The sequence below is a fragment of the Canis lupus genome, chromosome 18 (assembly GCF_003254725.2).
Source record: "Canis lupus dingo isolate Sandy chromosome 18, ASM325472v2, whole genome shotgun sequence".
Taxonomy (NCBI): Eukaryota; Metazoa; Chordata; class Mammalia; order Carnivora; family Canidae; genus Canis; species Canis lupus.
This window is the reverse complement of record NC_064260.1, coordinates 128695-143835: the sequence shown is the minus strand read 5'-3', so window position 1 is coordinate 143835 and position 15141 is coordinate 128695. Positions and strand designations below refer to the sequence as shown.

Below are 15141 nucleotides of genomic sequence, written 5' to 3'. Positions count from 1 at the left end.
CCCCAGCTCCCCAGCTCGCCAGCCCCCAGCCCTCCAGTTCCCCAGCCCCCCAGCCCCCCAGCTCGCCAGCCCCCAGCCCCCCAGCCCCCCAGCTCCCCAGCCCCCAGCTCCCAGCTCCCTGGCCCCCAGCCCCCCAGCTCCCCAGCCCCCAGCCCTCCAGTTCCCCAGCCCCTCAGCCCCCCAGCCCCCCAGCTCCAGCCCAGAAGCTCCGAGCCACATCCTTGAGAGTTTGCAGGAAGGCCTCCGGGTGGGGCCTGCTCCTACAACACCGGATCCCACCTGCGGGGGGGTGGGGGGGGGAGCCTGGCCTGAGAGTCCCACCCACCCCCAGCCCCGGGCAGGTCCGAAAGTCACCGTCATTAACACAACAAAGACCCCAGGGCCAAGTCCTGAGCTCCAGGAAACGCCAGGGATTTGGAAGCTGTGAGCCCGAAACGGGAGGAAGAGCAAACCCTGAAGGAATATTCGGGCGGCCGCGGCCCGTCGCCCCGCATCCCGACAGCATCCACGGTGGGAAACACAAGGTAAGACTACACCCGACGGCGTGACGTGGAGCCTGGCCGTAAGGAGGAGGCGCCCAAACACCGGGAGGCGGCGGCAGGTGGAGCACCGGCGCCCTGGTTCGCGGACGTGAGGAGGTGACTAGGTGACCTGGCACAACGCTTCGGGGAAACTGGAAGTGCCTCAAAGCTCGAGGGGCACAGTGCCCGTCTGCCTTGGGCTCAGGGCGTGCCCCCGGGTCCTGGGATCGAGTCCCGCAGGAGCTGCCTCTCCCTCTGCCCGCGTCTCTGCCTCTCTGCGTCTCTCGTGAATAAATAAATAAAATCTTAGGGATCCCTGGGTGGCGCAGCGGTTTGGCGCCTGCCTTTGGCCCAGGGCTCAATCTTGGAGACCCAGGATCGAATCCCACACCAGGCTCCGGGTGCATGGAGCCTGCTTCTCCCTCTGCCTGTGTCTCTGCCTCTCTCTCTCTCTCTCTCTCTGTGTGACTATCATAAATAAATAAAAAAAATTTAAAAAAATAAAATAAAATAAATAAATAAATAAATAAATAAAATCTTAAAAAGATCCCATTCGCAACAGCAACCAAAAATACACGGTAACTAGGATAGTGTGAGCGGAGGTGTCCATGGCCTTCACGGGGAAATACCAACAAGCCCCGCGGGGACATTCACGCAACACCGACCAAAATCCCAGCAGCGTCCTCTCGGGGCCCTCGCCGAAACGTGTGTAAAGTGCACGAGGAAGCACAGACACTATGGGACACAGGGAGGTAGGCGTGCCTGCCCGGCGGAGCTCCAGGAGGAAGGCCCTGAGCGCAGGCCAGGGTGGCTCCGTCTAGAAGGTTCCAGAGCCCACAGGGCACCAGGGCCACCTGTCCGCGGGCAGCTCCAGGGCAGCTCCACACAGATCGGTGGGGGATGGGAGAGCTGCTCCTGAGGGGAGATAAGGAATCGCTCACCGGATGAGAGAAACAAGTGCAACTGGATCCTCACCCCACGCAGAGACCCAAAGCCTGGACGAATTCAACACTAGGGCGAAAGGAGCAACTGTACTTAGAAGGAACGTGTGCAGGCGCCTGGTGGGCGCATGTTGGGTGTCTAGGTGGGCGTGTGGTAGACGCCTGGGTGGGTGTCTAGGTGGGTGCGTGGTGGGTGCCTGGGTGGGCGTGTGGTGGGTGCCTGGGTGGGCACCTGGGTGGGGTCTAGGTGTGTGCGTGGTGGGTGCCTGGGTGGGCACCCGGGTGGGGTCTAGGTGGGTGTGTGGTGGGTGCCTGGGTGGACATCTGGGTGGGTGTCTAGGTGGGTGCGTGGTGGGTGCCTGGGTGGGCGTGTGGTGGGTGCCTGGGTGGGCATCTGGGTGGGTGTCTTGGTGGACACCTGGGTGGGTATCTAGGTGGGCACGTGGTAGGTGCCTGGGTGGGCACGTGGTGGGCACCTGGGTGGGCGCATGGTGGGTGCCTGGTGGGCGTCTAGGTGGGCACCTGGGTGGGTACGTGGTGGGTGCCTGGTGGGCGTCTAGGTGGGCATCTGGTGGGCACCTGGGTGGGTGCCTGGTGGGCATCTAGTGGGCATCTAGGTGGGCGTGTGGTGAGCGTCTGGGTACTCAGCTGGCTGAGGACCTGACTCTTGATTTCTGCTCAGGTCATGAGCTCGGAGTCGTGGGAATGAGCCCCTGTTGGCAGGCTCCCTGCTTCTCTGCTCCTTCTCCTCCCCCTGCGTGCTCTCTCTCTCTCTTTCTCTCTCTCTCAAATAAATAAATGAACAATATTTTTTTAAAACTAGGATATTAACATGTTATAAAAATAAAACCAGCTTTCCTGGGGAGGAATTTACAAATGAAAGTTAGCAGAACACCCCTGCATCCCCATGAGAATCAGAGAGCGCCAGGGAGGGACCCGGGGAAGTGGGCGGCCTGGGTCATGGGGAGGAGGGACCCAGGGACGTGGGCGGCCCGGGTCATGGGGAGCATGTCCTGCGGGTCATGGGGAGCACGTCTGCAGGCTGGGCCAGGGGCCTGAGTGCTGGGAAGGGCCTAGAAATGAACCCCAGGACCCTGCGGTCTTTGCTCTGTGGCTCCTCAGAGAGAAAACTATAAAGGGGGGCGACGAGGCCTGAGGCGACAGCGGAGCTGAAATCAGGGCCCCGGCTGCAGCCTGACACGGTCCGTCCAGCGCGCAGCCCAGGCCCCTCTGGCCAGCGCGTGTGGACAGGCGTCAGCGTCCCGAGAACGGGTCCTGAGGCCCCCCTCCCAGCACCCCAATGCTGCCCCTTCATTTCCAAGGTCACAAGGGGAGGAGGGCACAGGCAGAGTCGGGAGCGGGATCCACTGCAGGAGCCCCTGGTCGCTAGGCCCCGACCAGGAGGGGCGACTCCGACCTGCATGCCATGGAGGGGCCACGGAGGAAGCCACTGGGCATCAGCGTTCACTAGAGGGGACCTGTGACCTCAGGGCTGGGGGGCAGCCCGCAGAGTGAAGGGTGCAGAGGGCACAGCACCAAGGGGAAGGGGATGACATGTGTCCAGAAGGACTGAGGGGGAAACAGAGGCAGGACGGAAGTCACTACATTTCCTTACCGCCTGTAGCCCGGTGACACGCCCTGAGCCAGGCAGGGGGACCCTCCTCCAGGGACTCAGCTGCCCCATCCTGGCCCGACCCCCAAGACCCCATGAGTCTGCTCCAACACAGAAACGTCCCCTTAGAAACTCCCTTTACCTCTAAGCCCGCAGGGTCACCCCGAGCACCTGGCCCACCCATGTCCACCCGAAGGGGCTCAGGGCTCAGATTGTGTTAGACGTAATAACTGACCTTCTCCCCCCACCAGCCCCCCACCCGGGGTCCTGGAACGCGGCTTCCTCAGGGACTCAGGCACTCCCTGACCCCTCCCGGCCTGGCCTGAGAGTCTACAGTCTACAGCGCGCCCTCCCCCTGCCCCCGGCACAGGCCTCTCTCCCTGGGCTCCAATAAAACCCTGTTTGCACCAAAGCCATCCCAAGAACCTTTTCCGGGCCCTGGGCTTCGAGCCCCGGCGTCTCATCCACGTCAGGGACGGGGTCAGGGCCCCCACAGAATCTCCTGGACTGCCCGCGTCCCTCCTTCTCAGGGCGAGGATGAACTAGCCCTGGGAGGAGGCAGAGGGTCCGGCTGCTCGTAAAGGACCCCGGAGCGGCAGAATGGGGGCGACTAGGGAAAGCGTGCAAACCGTGGGGCGGGCAGGGGTGACCCTCGAGGACTCGGGGACTGAGAAGGAAGAAAGGTGACAAAGCCCAGGGCCGCGCAGTGAGGACGCCAGAGGGAAGGGAGGTGGGGAGCTGCCCACCCTCCTCCGCAGCCCCCTGCCCCAGACGGGGCGAGGGCAGGTGGGCCGGGCCACACACCCGGGAGAGGCTTCCCCCAGAAACCCAGGCGGACCCCGTCCTCGGCGCGGGCAGCTCGGGATCTGCTCTCAGGGCGACTCCTCCTGAGCCCCGACCGCCCCCCTGGAGCCCAGGGCTGTCGCTCCCAAAAGCCGTGCTCGGGAGCACCTCCCACGGTGATGCCATGTGGGATTCCCACCCAGAGCGAAGCTCCGGCCTGACCCAGGGCTCGGAATTCCACACTAAACCCGCCACGATGGGGCTTGAAGAGACCCAAGGGGAAGCTTGCTCTCGCGGGTATAAACCCAGCCGCTTCTGAGCCGCTCACCACAGGCCCATGGACGGATGGAGTCTGCGCGGCCCTGGGGTTCAAGGGCACTCACAGGTGAACGGGGTGGGGGGTGGACAGGCCAGCAGCCTGCAGCCGGCCGCCAATGTCCTCCCCACCCACCTGCGGCCCCTCTGCCCCCCACCACGTCCCCACACCACCCACGGCCTGCGGGTCACTCTGCCTGCGTCACTTTGTGCGTTTCAGACCCGCCTCGGCACCTCTAGACGCCCAGAGCCACTCCTCCCTGGCTACGACGTTCAAGTCTTCCCGCTGCCCTGCCTGGCACGGATGGCCCCAGGACGGGGTATGACACGCTGTCCAGGGTCCGGACAGTCCCTGAGTATCGGCTAAGGGAGGTGGGCGCAGGGAAGTGGGGGGAGGAGAGCAGCTGTGGTCACCAGCGAAGTAAGAGCCGGCGGGCATTGTCCTCCAAACTCAAGAGCCAGGAGGCCGGTGAGGGAACCCTAAGGGTCAGAGACACCAGGAGGCCCCAGATGCCCAGCAGTAAACAGGGCTACTGTCTGGGGGCAAAGCCCACCTTTCCCTACTGGGACAGACCCTAAGGGTCCATTCTGAGTGAGGGGGAGGAGGGGGAGCCCTGGGTGGAGAGGAGGAGGGGGCAGACAGGGAGGACAGGGAGGACAGGGAGGACGGGAGGAGGGCAAGGAGGAGGAGGGGGAGGAGGGGAAGGAGGGGGAGCCCCTGGTGGAGGGGAGGAGGGGGAGGAGAGGAGGGTGGAGAGGACAGGGAGGAGGAAGAAGATGGGAAGGAGGGAGAGGAGGGGAGGACGGGGAGGAGGGGGAAGAGGAGAGGGAAGAGGGGCAGGAGGAGGAGAACGGGGAGGAGGGCGAGGACGGAGAGCAGGAGGGGGAGGAGGAAGAGGAGGGAGGAGGGAGAGCCCGGGGTGGAGAGAAGGAGAGGAGGGAGGACAGGGAGGAGGGGAAGGACAGAGAGGAAGGACAGGAGGAGGAGGGGGTGGAGGGGAGGGAAGAGAGGCAGGAGGAGGAGGAGGGGAGGAGGGGGAGCCCCAGGAGGAGATGCCACCGAGCTGAGCCCCCCAAACTCCCAGAAAGAGGGTGTTACCCCTTTAGTTGCTGCAGGAACAGAACGACCGCTGAGTATCTCGGGTTGACGTCCGGCAATTTCGAAATGACTTTCTCTACGTCTCACGTTTCGATTACGCGTCTCCAGTACAGGCAGGTAGGTGAACGTCGCACGGGGTGTGTCACGAGTCACCCAGAAGCCTGCAGCTCCCTCGGGGTCGTGGGGTGGAGGTGCAGGGGTGCTGTAGCGCCCCTCCCATGCGAGTGCCTAGACAGGCCCGGCCTGGAGGCTAGGATGGAGCCGACCCGAGCGTCAGCCGGCGCAGCTGAGCCATCACCCTTCCCCATCTCTTCTGGAGAAGTTTCCAGAGCCTCTGTGTACTGAGTCGTCTCGTAGGGAACCCAGGGGCTCCCACCCTTGAGGCCTTGGATGCCGAGCGACCCCCATCCCCAGGCAGCCCCAGAGTGGCCCGGTCACGGAAGCCCACCACCCCGTGTGAGCTGGTGAATGCCCCGCGGGCCGTGTGATCTCAGCCACGGACGGGACGGAGAGCCCAGTGGGCAGCTCGCACTCACACCTGCCGGTGGCACCTGGTGCCACGACCGCAGTTGACTGCGCCGGTCGGTTGGAGCCAGACTGTTAAGCTACGGAAAACAGTCGCGCGGGTGGTTGCAAGTCCACAGTCCCTCGTGGGTCCAAGAACAAGCGGCAGGAGGCCGCCCCAGCCTGCCGCGGGCTGCCAGGGAGCACACCAGCCTTTGGGTGCTCAGTTCCCGGACTTCAGGCTCTGTGACCCCCCAGGGCACGGAGGCCTCACTACCAGCCCCCACCCCGCCCCGGGCCCCCCAGGCCACTGAGGCCTCACTTCCAGCCTGGCCAGGAAGCTGGCTTTCTCTTACCTCCGAGGGCCCTCCGAGGGCGCTGGGGAGCTCACGTTCCTGCAGGTGGAGCCGGTGTTGCAGAGCAGGGCCTGCATGAAGGGGAGGACACCGCGGCTGGGCAGGTCCCGGGCTTGCAGAAAACCTGAGTGCGAGCAAGGAAGAAGCGCGTCTGTATAAGTGGGGGCCGACGCAGATGCCTCCCCGGTCAGAAGGGAAGTGTCTGAGATGCTGTAATTATAGCATCAACCCGTGATTCACTTGGTCTGGGGGCGCCCGGGGGCTCAGTCAGTGAAGCCTCTGCCCTGGGCTCAGGTCATGATCCGGGGTCCAGTCCCCGCTCAGCAGGGAGCCTGCTTCGCCCTCTGCCCCTCCCCCATCTGGCTCCTGCTCTCTCTGATAAATAAGCACCATCTTTAATAAATAAATGAATAATAAATAAAAGTCTGAGTACTCAAAGAAACCTTGCCCCCAGGCAACCTGGAAACTGCGGATCTAACGGGATGCAGCTAGTAAAGCCTTGGCGGAGGGCCCTTCCCGGGAATCTGGTTTGTTCTGGGAAATGACCGCACTCCCCGAGGCGCGGAGACCCCCATGCCCGCGGTCCATTCCGCACAATGCTCTGCACGCAGAAGACAGCCACCTAACGTTGGATCGTGAATCAATGACTGAATGAACAAGCAAATGACAGGAAGAAAGAAAGAACAAAAGAAAGGAAGAAAAGATGAGCCAGCGGGCTTCTAAGCTAGAGAGGCCAACAGGGTTCTGAGCTAACACAAGGCCCAGGGCGCTGGGGAGGAGACCAGACACAGCTCTGGGGTCGTAGCCAGCTAGTAAGAAAAGGCGTGTTTCCCTAACATGCTCTGTGCCACCAACCCCCGGGACATGGCAGGGATGCCGGCCACCACAATGGGCCGTCAGCGGGCAGAGATGGAGGACTCCAGTCCTGGCATGCGGAGAGCGGGAAGGGTGAGGAAGGGGAACAGACGTGTGTGCGTCATCTCTCTCTTCTTTTAAGATTTTATTTATGTATCTGAGAGAGAGCGAGAGCAAGAGAGATCACAGAGGCAGAGGGAGAGGGAGACCCGGACTTGCCATTGAGAGGAAAGCCCAACCCCAGGACCCTGAGATCATGGCCTGAGCCAAAGGCAGACACTTAAGCGACTACGCCCCCCGGGCGCCCCGCGTTGGTCATCTCTTGTGTGCCAAGCCCCGCGCTGGCCACACGCTCACTGCTGGCTTTCTCACTGAGTCCTTGGGCCGTTCTTGAGGCAGGTAAAATCACAAAGGCGAGGTCGCTGGCCCAAGCCTACACACAGCCGGCGAGTGCACACAGCTTCACAGTGTGGTCTCCGGGCCCTCTGAGGCTCTCCTCCCCACCAGTGCTCTTCTGCATCAACGTGTGGGAAGCGCTGCCAGACCTCCCCTCGCCACTTCTTTGCTGGGACCAGGCTCCCGATACAGAGTGAGGGCAGATGAACGCTCGAGGACCAGGTGTAGGCTTTTACCTAAGGACCACCACAGGCCGCTCTTCCCAGCTGCCAGGACTGAACTAGCACCACTAGTACTTTCAATGTTTTGTTATTTACAACGAGACCACTCAAGGACATTTTGCCACTAGTGACTTGGGCCTTCATGCTGTACGGTCTATGGCTCCGCTGTGCCCTTAGGAGGTGACCATCCTCAGCATCATACAAACCTCCTATGGATCTGACCTGCCACTTCCCTGCTTCTTAGTTGTAAGGAATCCCATTTAGTTTCACTTCTCCCCAAGCTGCTTGCCCTGTCCAGATCATTCCTCTCCTGCACACCTTAGTCCAACAAAGGATCACATGCCAATTCCCCAGGAGCCTTCTCCTCTGTGCTTACATGGCCCCTCTGCAGAATCCCATTGTGACATTTTTGCCAGTGTGTTGTATTAGTCTGGCCTGACGGCACGCTCTTTATAAGGACACGGAAAATACTCTTCTCTATCTTCAGCAAGGACTAGGACACAGCAGGCCCTCAATACATATTTGCCAAATGAGTAAATGAATGAATTTTGTTGGATAGTGATGTGCTATTTTAGATAAAGCCCATCCCTTAATAGTCCTTTATTCATTAACATTTTCAGAATTAGCCACATTATCCATATTTCAAGTGGCATAAATCCAGTAGATAAAAAATAGGCCACCATTTCATAAGCAGCAACGCTGCTAAGATTTCAAACCAGATAAACACAAGGGTCTTTCTGATAAAGCCCTTGGAGCAGAAGTTAATCGGTAATGGGTCATCAGTGCATCACCACCATCATCGCCATCATCACCATCACCATCATCAACACCATCATCATCACCCTCACCATTATCACCATCATCATCACCATCACCACCATCACCATCACCACCATCACCATCACCATCATGACCATCACCATCAGCTATTATCACCACCATCATCATCACCATCACCATCACCATCACCACCATCACCATCATCACCACCATCATCATCACCATCATCAGCACCATCATCATCACCATCATGACCATCACCATCAGCTATTATCTCCACCATCATCATCCCATCACCTTCATCACCACCATCATCACCACCATCATCACCACCATCATCACCACCATCATCACCATCACCATCATCATCACCATCATCACCACCATCATCAACACCATCATCACCACTATCATCACCATCACCATCACCATCATCACCACCATCATCACCACCATCATCACCATCACCATCATCATCACCATCATCACCACCATCATCAACACCATCATCACCACTATCATCACCATCACCATCATCACCATCATCATCACCATTATCATCACCATCATCTCCATAACATCTTCATCATCACTATCACCAGTATCACTACCACCACCTTCCCCACCACCATAACCATGATTGCCACCAGTATAATGTTGGCAAACTGTGAAATGTACCTCCCACTTTTACTTCTACTCTTTATATACATATAATATCACATAAACCTATGCCCAAAGAGGCAGTTTAGAGGAATTAATCTATGTGCTAGATGGAGCAGACATGTGTGAACCTCATTCTTAAGAGAAAAAAAAAACATAAACTGATGCTTATAGCACATACCCCAGAAATATAGCTATTGCGATATTACAATAAATATTCGTTCACTCCACACAGAGTTCTGGGTCTATAAAGAACAGAGGAAAGAGAGCTGCACTTTTTTCTCCAGAGGGCTGTATTTCAACAAGTATAGCAAAAGTGACACTTACAATTGTCTCTGTGTCTGGGAGGTTCTTGAAAGCGAAGCACTGTCAGAATCATGAACAGGATGCATGGCCAAAAGAATTCAGCAAGAGAAAGGACCTGGAGAAGATGTCCAAAAAAAAAAAAAATATATTAGAAATTGAATGAACTGCAAAGTACGATGGTATCCCCCTCTCCTGAAGGATGGTACACTGGCCAGGTCAGGCCTCCTTTAAAGGAATTCCTTGTAAAAAAAAAAATAAAAAATAAAAAAATGAAAAGGAACTCCTTGTCATTCCTACTGCGCATCTCTGAAAACACTCATTTGGGACAGGGACCCACAGAGAAGGCCCAGTTCGTCACTACATCCAGACCCACGACTGTCAGCTCCTCATACTTCTCCCCAAAAGGCAGGTCTTCCACTTCTTTCCTTTTTCTCCACATTCTTATTTATGGTAGACTTCATGACATTAAAGAAATTAAATAAATAACTTCATTCATATTTCTCCTATTCCAACAAGTTAACTATTTTTCTTTTTATTTATGTATTTATGTATTTATTTATGTATTTATTTATTTATTTATTTTTTAATTTTAAGTGGGCTCCACGCTGGGCCCAACATGAGGCTTGACTCACAACCCTGAGATCAAGACCCGAGCTAAGAGTCAGATGCCCAACTGACTGAGCCACTGAAGTGCCCAATATTTTCCTAATTTCTTTAATATTCCTGCCTTTTCCATCCAAATAGACATTTTCCCAGAGAGAGCAGTAGCACACACACACTCACCTCTTTTTATGAGTATTTTCTTTTTTTTCTTTAAGATTCTTATTCATTTATTTATTTGAGAGAGAGAGAGAGCCCAAGCAGAGGGAGGAGAAGAGGGAGAGGGAGGAGCAGACTTTCTACTGAGCACAAAGCCCGACTCAGGGCTCCATCTTACGACCCTAAGATCATGACCTAAGCTGAAATCAAGAGTCGGAAGCTCAACCTACTTAGCCACCCAGATGCCCCTTATGAGTATTTTCTGCTGTTGCTGCACGAGGTTCACAACTAGCATCTTACTGATGGCATTATGTTCTTACCTAATGGGTATATCATAATTCACATTCTTCCATCAACAAATATTTTTTGCATATAAAAAATTTTTCTTTTGAAAAAATAAAAATCCTCCTTAAGATTGGAACAAATTCAAAAAAAAAAAGATTGGAACAAATTCCTAAAATTCAGATTATTGGAGTCAAATCTCTTCACGTAGAAAAAAAAGAGGTACAGATAAGGATTGCAATAATTTGCATGGTCCTGAATTTTCAAAGTAAAAAAAAAAAAAAAAAAAAGGAACTACCATTGATACATGGAATTTAATTATCTAAGAAAGAGATACCCAAGGTAGAGTTCAGTGAAAAACTAATTAAGAGAAAATCTTCAATTATCACCAGTTTATTCTTATTGTCATCATTCTTCCCTTGATTTTTATGTTGGATAATGTTCTCCTGTAGACTTCCATTCATCACACAAATAGAAAACTTTATAACCAGACACAAAACAGGCTAGGCATTCAATAACGCATGAAGAAAAACCTAAGTCGGCAGATTAGGAAGAGAAGGATACTCAGTCTAACACTTAAGAAGGTTATTTCAGATGCCAAGTTACTATGCTTTGAACCAAAACAAACGTCTAATCTCTTCAATTCCTTTGCTCTTTGAACTGCCTGTCCCTAATCTTCCCTGTAATGAAACAGCATCTAAATGCATTAGGTGGGGTGCATGTGGCTGGGAGCCATAAAGGTGAAACACTAGTGAAAAGGTTCCCACCCCTACTGTAATTAAAGAAGATAAGAAGTCGCCACCTTTGTAATAGCTCATGAGATAATATTGTTTGTGCCAGAAAGTGCTTCATTATGAAAAGTTCCTGACCAATTACTGAGCCCAGTATCATACATCCTGATAACGGGGAGGGTGTCTGCAGGAGGCCACCACCTGACTCAAAGGATGGTAATTAAACCAGAAGGAGAGGTCAAGAACGCTCAGAAGACCACAGACCGTTCCGGTCATCTTTTCTGCAACAAATAATCATTTCCTGAAGAATGGGAGTAGAGGCGTGGTGGGGGAGGATTCCCTAATTAACTCTGGCTGAATACAAATGTGCAAAACAGAACACGTGCCTCAAATGCAACAATGACTTGACATCATTAAGAAGAATAAGTACATAATTTTTTGATTTAAAAATTTTAAACAACATGTGATAGCCATTTTTTAAGATAGAGAGGTATAAAGAAAACAAAATGGTTTATAGACCTAGATTCATAGAACAACTTTTGATATTATAAATAATTACATATTTGCATGGTTAGCAAATGTTAAAAGTACAGAAAGAATATAACCACTCTCCCAAAGGATAAATTATCTGAACAGTTTCCTGAATTCATTTTTTAAAAACATATATAAGCAAGGCACCCAGGTGGTTCAGTCGGTTCAGTATCCGACTCTTGGTTTGGGCTCCAGTGGTGACCTCAGGGTTGTGAGATCGAGCAGGGTTGGGCTCCACACTCAGCGCAGAGACTGCTTGGGACTCTCTCCCTCTTCTTGTATCCCTCCTCCCTGAATACACACTCTCTCTAAAATAAATAAATCAATAAATCTTTTGAAAAAAAAACATAAATAAGCATAACTAATGGTTTTGGAAAGAATCTTTCATATCAGCACTTATAGATCTACCTCACCATTTTTAAAGAGCACCTGATAATCTACTGTAGAATTTAATTTATCCAACCAGTCACCAATGGAAACTTGGAAGGTTTTCTGTTTGGGGCCATTGCTATCATGAGTTTTCTGCACGTGTTTGGCTGCCTTTGGTAAGTATATTCATGGAGTACCACTGCCAAGTGAGATAACCAAGTAAAAGTGAGTTTGATTTTTTTTTTTTTTTAAAGATTTGTTTATTTATGATAGAGAGAGAGAGAGAGGCAGAGACACAGGAGGAGGGAGAAGCAGGCTCCATGCGGGGAGCCCTACGCGGGACTTGATCCCAGGTCGCCAGGATCGCGCCCTGGGCCAAAGGCAGGTGCTAAACCGCTGCGCCACCCAGGGATCCCCGTGTTTGATTTTTAATTTGGATAAACACAACCAGCAGGCCCTCCGTAAAAGCTAAGCCAGTCATCCTTCTCTCCAACCACCCTCACTGGCACCCAAGATTAACAAACTTAAATTTCTGTCCATGTTTTCTCAAAGTGATATGCAAAAAGAATTTTTCTTTAATTCTTAACGTCAAGTATTTTTCATAGGCTAGTATATAATAACTCCTGGTCCATTAACTCCTTATTCCCTCTGTCCATGTTTCTATTACATGTATAATATACACTAAAGTTACAGTCAGACGCTAAACGGGCTCTTTGTGCTCACTAATGCACAAACAGCATTCTACATCCGACAGGTTCAAACTCAAGGATACTTGGTCTAACACTGAAGAAGCAGTCTTACTATCCCAGAACCCACTCGATGCATTTTTTTTCCTGTCTGCTTTTTCTTTTTTTTTTTTTCCTAAACTGGTCTGTACATCATTGCTTCCAATTTTCTTTTTTCTTTCTTCTATTTTTTTTTTTTTTTTAATTAAGGGACTCCTTAACTGGTCCTTTGTTGGCTTAAAGTATTACAAATATTTTTCTTCAGTGTCTTATTTGCCTTTTTATTGTCAAAATCTCTGATGTACCCAATGTACCAAACTTTTTATTTCTAGCATCTGGATTATTTTCTTCCTGCACATAGAGACCATCATCATTTAAGGGGCCTTGTCACGGCCAAGTTAAAGTAGTCAGTGGCAGCTGTGAAGCTACAAGTACTTACCTGTCCAGTCTTTAAATAAATGGAAAATCTCCAATAACGAATGGAAATAACAGTGTCAAAAAAATAGAACTCTATATGGTATAATTGGGAAGTTTCTTGGAGATCTTGAAATAAAAGAGAACCTCAGTTAAACTTTAAAAATACTTGGGTCATTACAAGCCAATCACCAGCTGCTCCGAAAAGCACAGGTAGGAAAAAAAATCTTCTATTGTTCCGACTTTGAAATAACTCTGGTCAGAAGAGAAAAGTATCCAAACACCCAGTTCTGCTGTGTCACTGCCCATTGTGAGCAAGTGAATCACCTCCTTTCATGAGATTGTTTCCCTGGAGGCACGCAGAGGCGGCCGCTCTTTGTCCTCACATTTTTGGATCATGCTTTCCTTCTCAAGTGTCCTCACTATCTTGTAATCTTGCTTGACATTTCTAATCCCATCGCTGCTAAATGGGAACGCTTCCCTCTGTGGCCCACAGCTCAGGCCCACCAGGAGATGGCAAAAGTGCCCAGCTCTGCATCCCAGCTTCCACATCCCACAGTGGCCATGGCCGTGACTCCTATGGACCCCCTTAAAAACCAGCTGAGAGGCAGCGGCATTTGCCAAGACCTTAATACTACATACGCGGAAACATACATGTGAAATATTGAAACTTCCTCACAGATTTTTTTCTTCTCCCAGACAAAATGAGAAGAGAAAAAGAAAAGAAGGTAGAGGGGAAAAATAGACAACTTGTCTTTCTAGAATACAAAAACTACAAAAATGCCAAGAAACGGGTCTCTAGAGCAAATCAAGCAAGACTACTTCAGTCCTGACCCCACCCAGCACCTCCAAAGCTGTAATGCTGCAGCCTGCAGTCCCAGGACCCTCCCCAACATCTGCACCTGCAGGGTGAGCACCCCAAAGGCCTTGCCTCTCTCCTTCCAGCAAGAGGCAGGGAAATGCAGCTGCAAACAATAAATGAAACACAGAGAAGTGAACAATGAGTCTGATTCTGTTGGAGATTTCACGGTTGCACATATTCAGGTGGAAAGAATCCAGAGTTGAAGAACAATTTCCCCAACTGGATGCAGTGAATATGGTATAAAACAGGGGACAAAATTCCAAAGCAGAGCCCAGAGCCCCACTGGTGTAATAACGTCTGCAACTCATCTCACTGGTGGGTAAGCCCCCGACTCATCTCCATGCTCATCAAACCATCCCTCCTGCGTAGAAAATCTGCATATACAGGGTGTGCTCAGAGATGGCACTAGAGTTTGGAGGAGAAATCAGCCTAGTCTTAGATTTATCAAAAAGAGAGTCGAGATCAAATAAAACACCCAGCTGAACTCTCAAGAATGAATCAGATTAAAAGAAAGAGCAGAACAGCTGTCTGAACATTCTGGATGGGAAGAAACAAATAAGCAAACCAAAGTCATAAAGCATGGCTGGAAAGTAAACAACACAAAGAAAATGAGGAATTTCTTTACAACTGTTTCAGAAAGAAAAACAATAAGAACATTCAGAAAACAAGAGCTCCAAAAAAAAAAAAAAAAGAATGTAAATGAAAAGAGAGGTTGCAGCTAAGAAATACATAACGACAGAACCATCACTGCTGAATTCTAAACCATTTAGAAACCACACAAAGAGATGACAGTTAAATTTTGATTTCTGCATTACAGAAACAGTTTGTGATAACAACAGTGATTTTCTTTAAAACACTTTTTTAAAAATTTTATTTATTTATTCATGAGAGACACAGAGAGAGAAGCAGAGACCCAGACAGAGGGAGAAGCAGGCTCCATGCAGGGAGCCCGACATGGGACTCGATCCCAGGACACCAGGATCACGCCCTGGGCTGAAAGCAGGCGATGAACCGCTGAGCCACCCAGGGATCCCTCTTTAAAACATTTTTTTTTTTCTTTAAAACATTTTTAAAGGGGCACCTGAGTGGGTCAGTTGGGGAAGCGTCTGCCTTGGGCTC

The 15141-nt window shown here is 51.8% G+C and overlaps 1 protein-coding gene across 1 annotated transcript in view; it reads right to left on the bottom strand.

Annotated features, from left to right (window-relative positions):
* Nucleotides 1-15141, bottom strand: part of LOC118351387 (ATP-binding cassette sub-family A member 13-like) — a 51391-nt gene that overhangs the window by 21533 nt on the left and 14717 nt on the right. The window contains exons 2-3 of the mRNA XM_035701815.2: nt 9371-9464; nt 6132-6255 (exon numbers count right to left, since the gene is read on the bottom strand). Coding sequence (XP_035557708.2) covers nt 6132-6255; nt 9371-9464 — 218 coding nt within the window. The remainder of the gene's footprint in view (nt 1-6131; nt 6256-9370; nt 9465-15141) is intronic.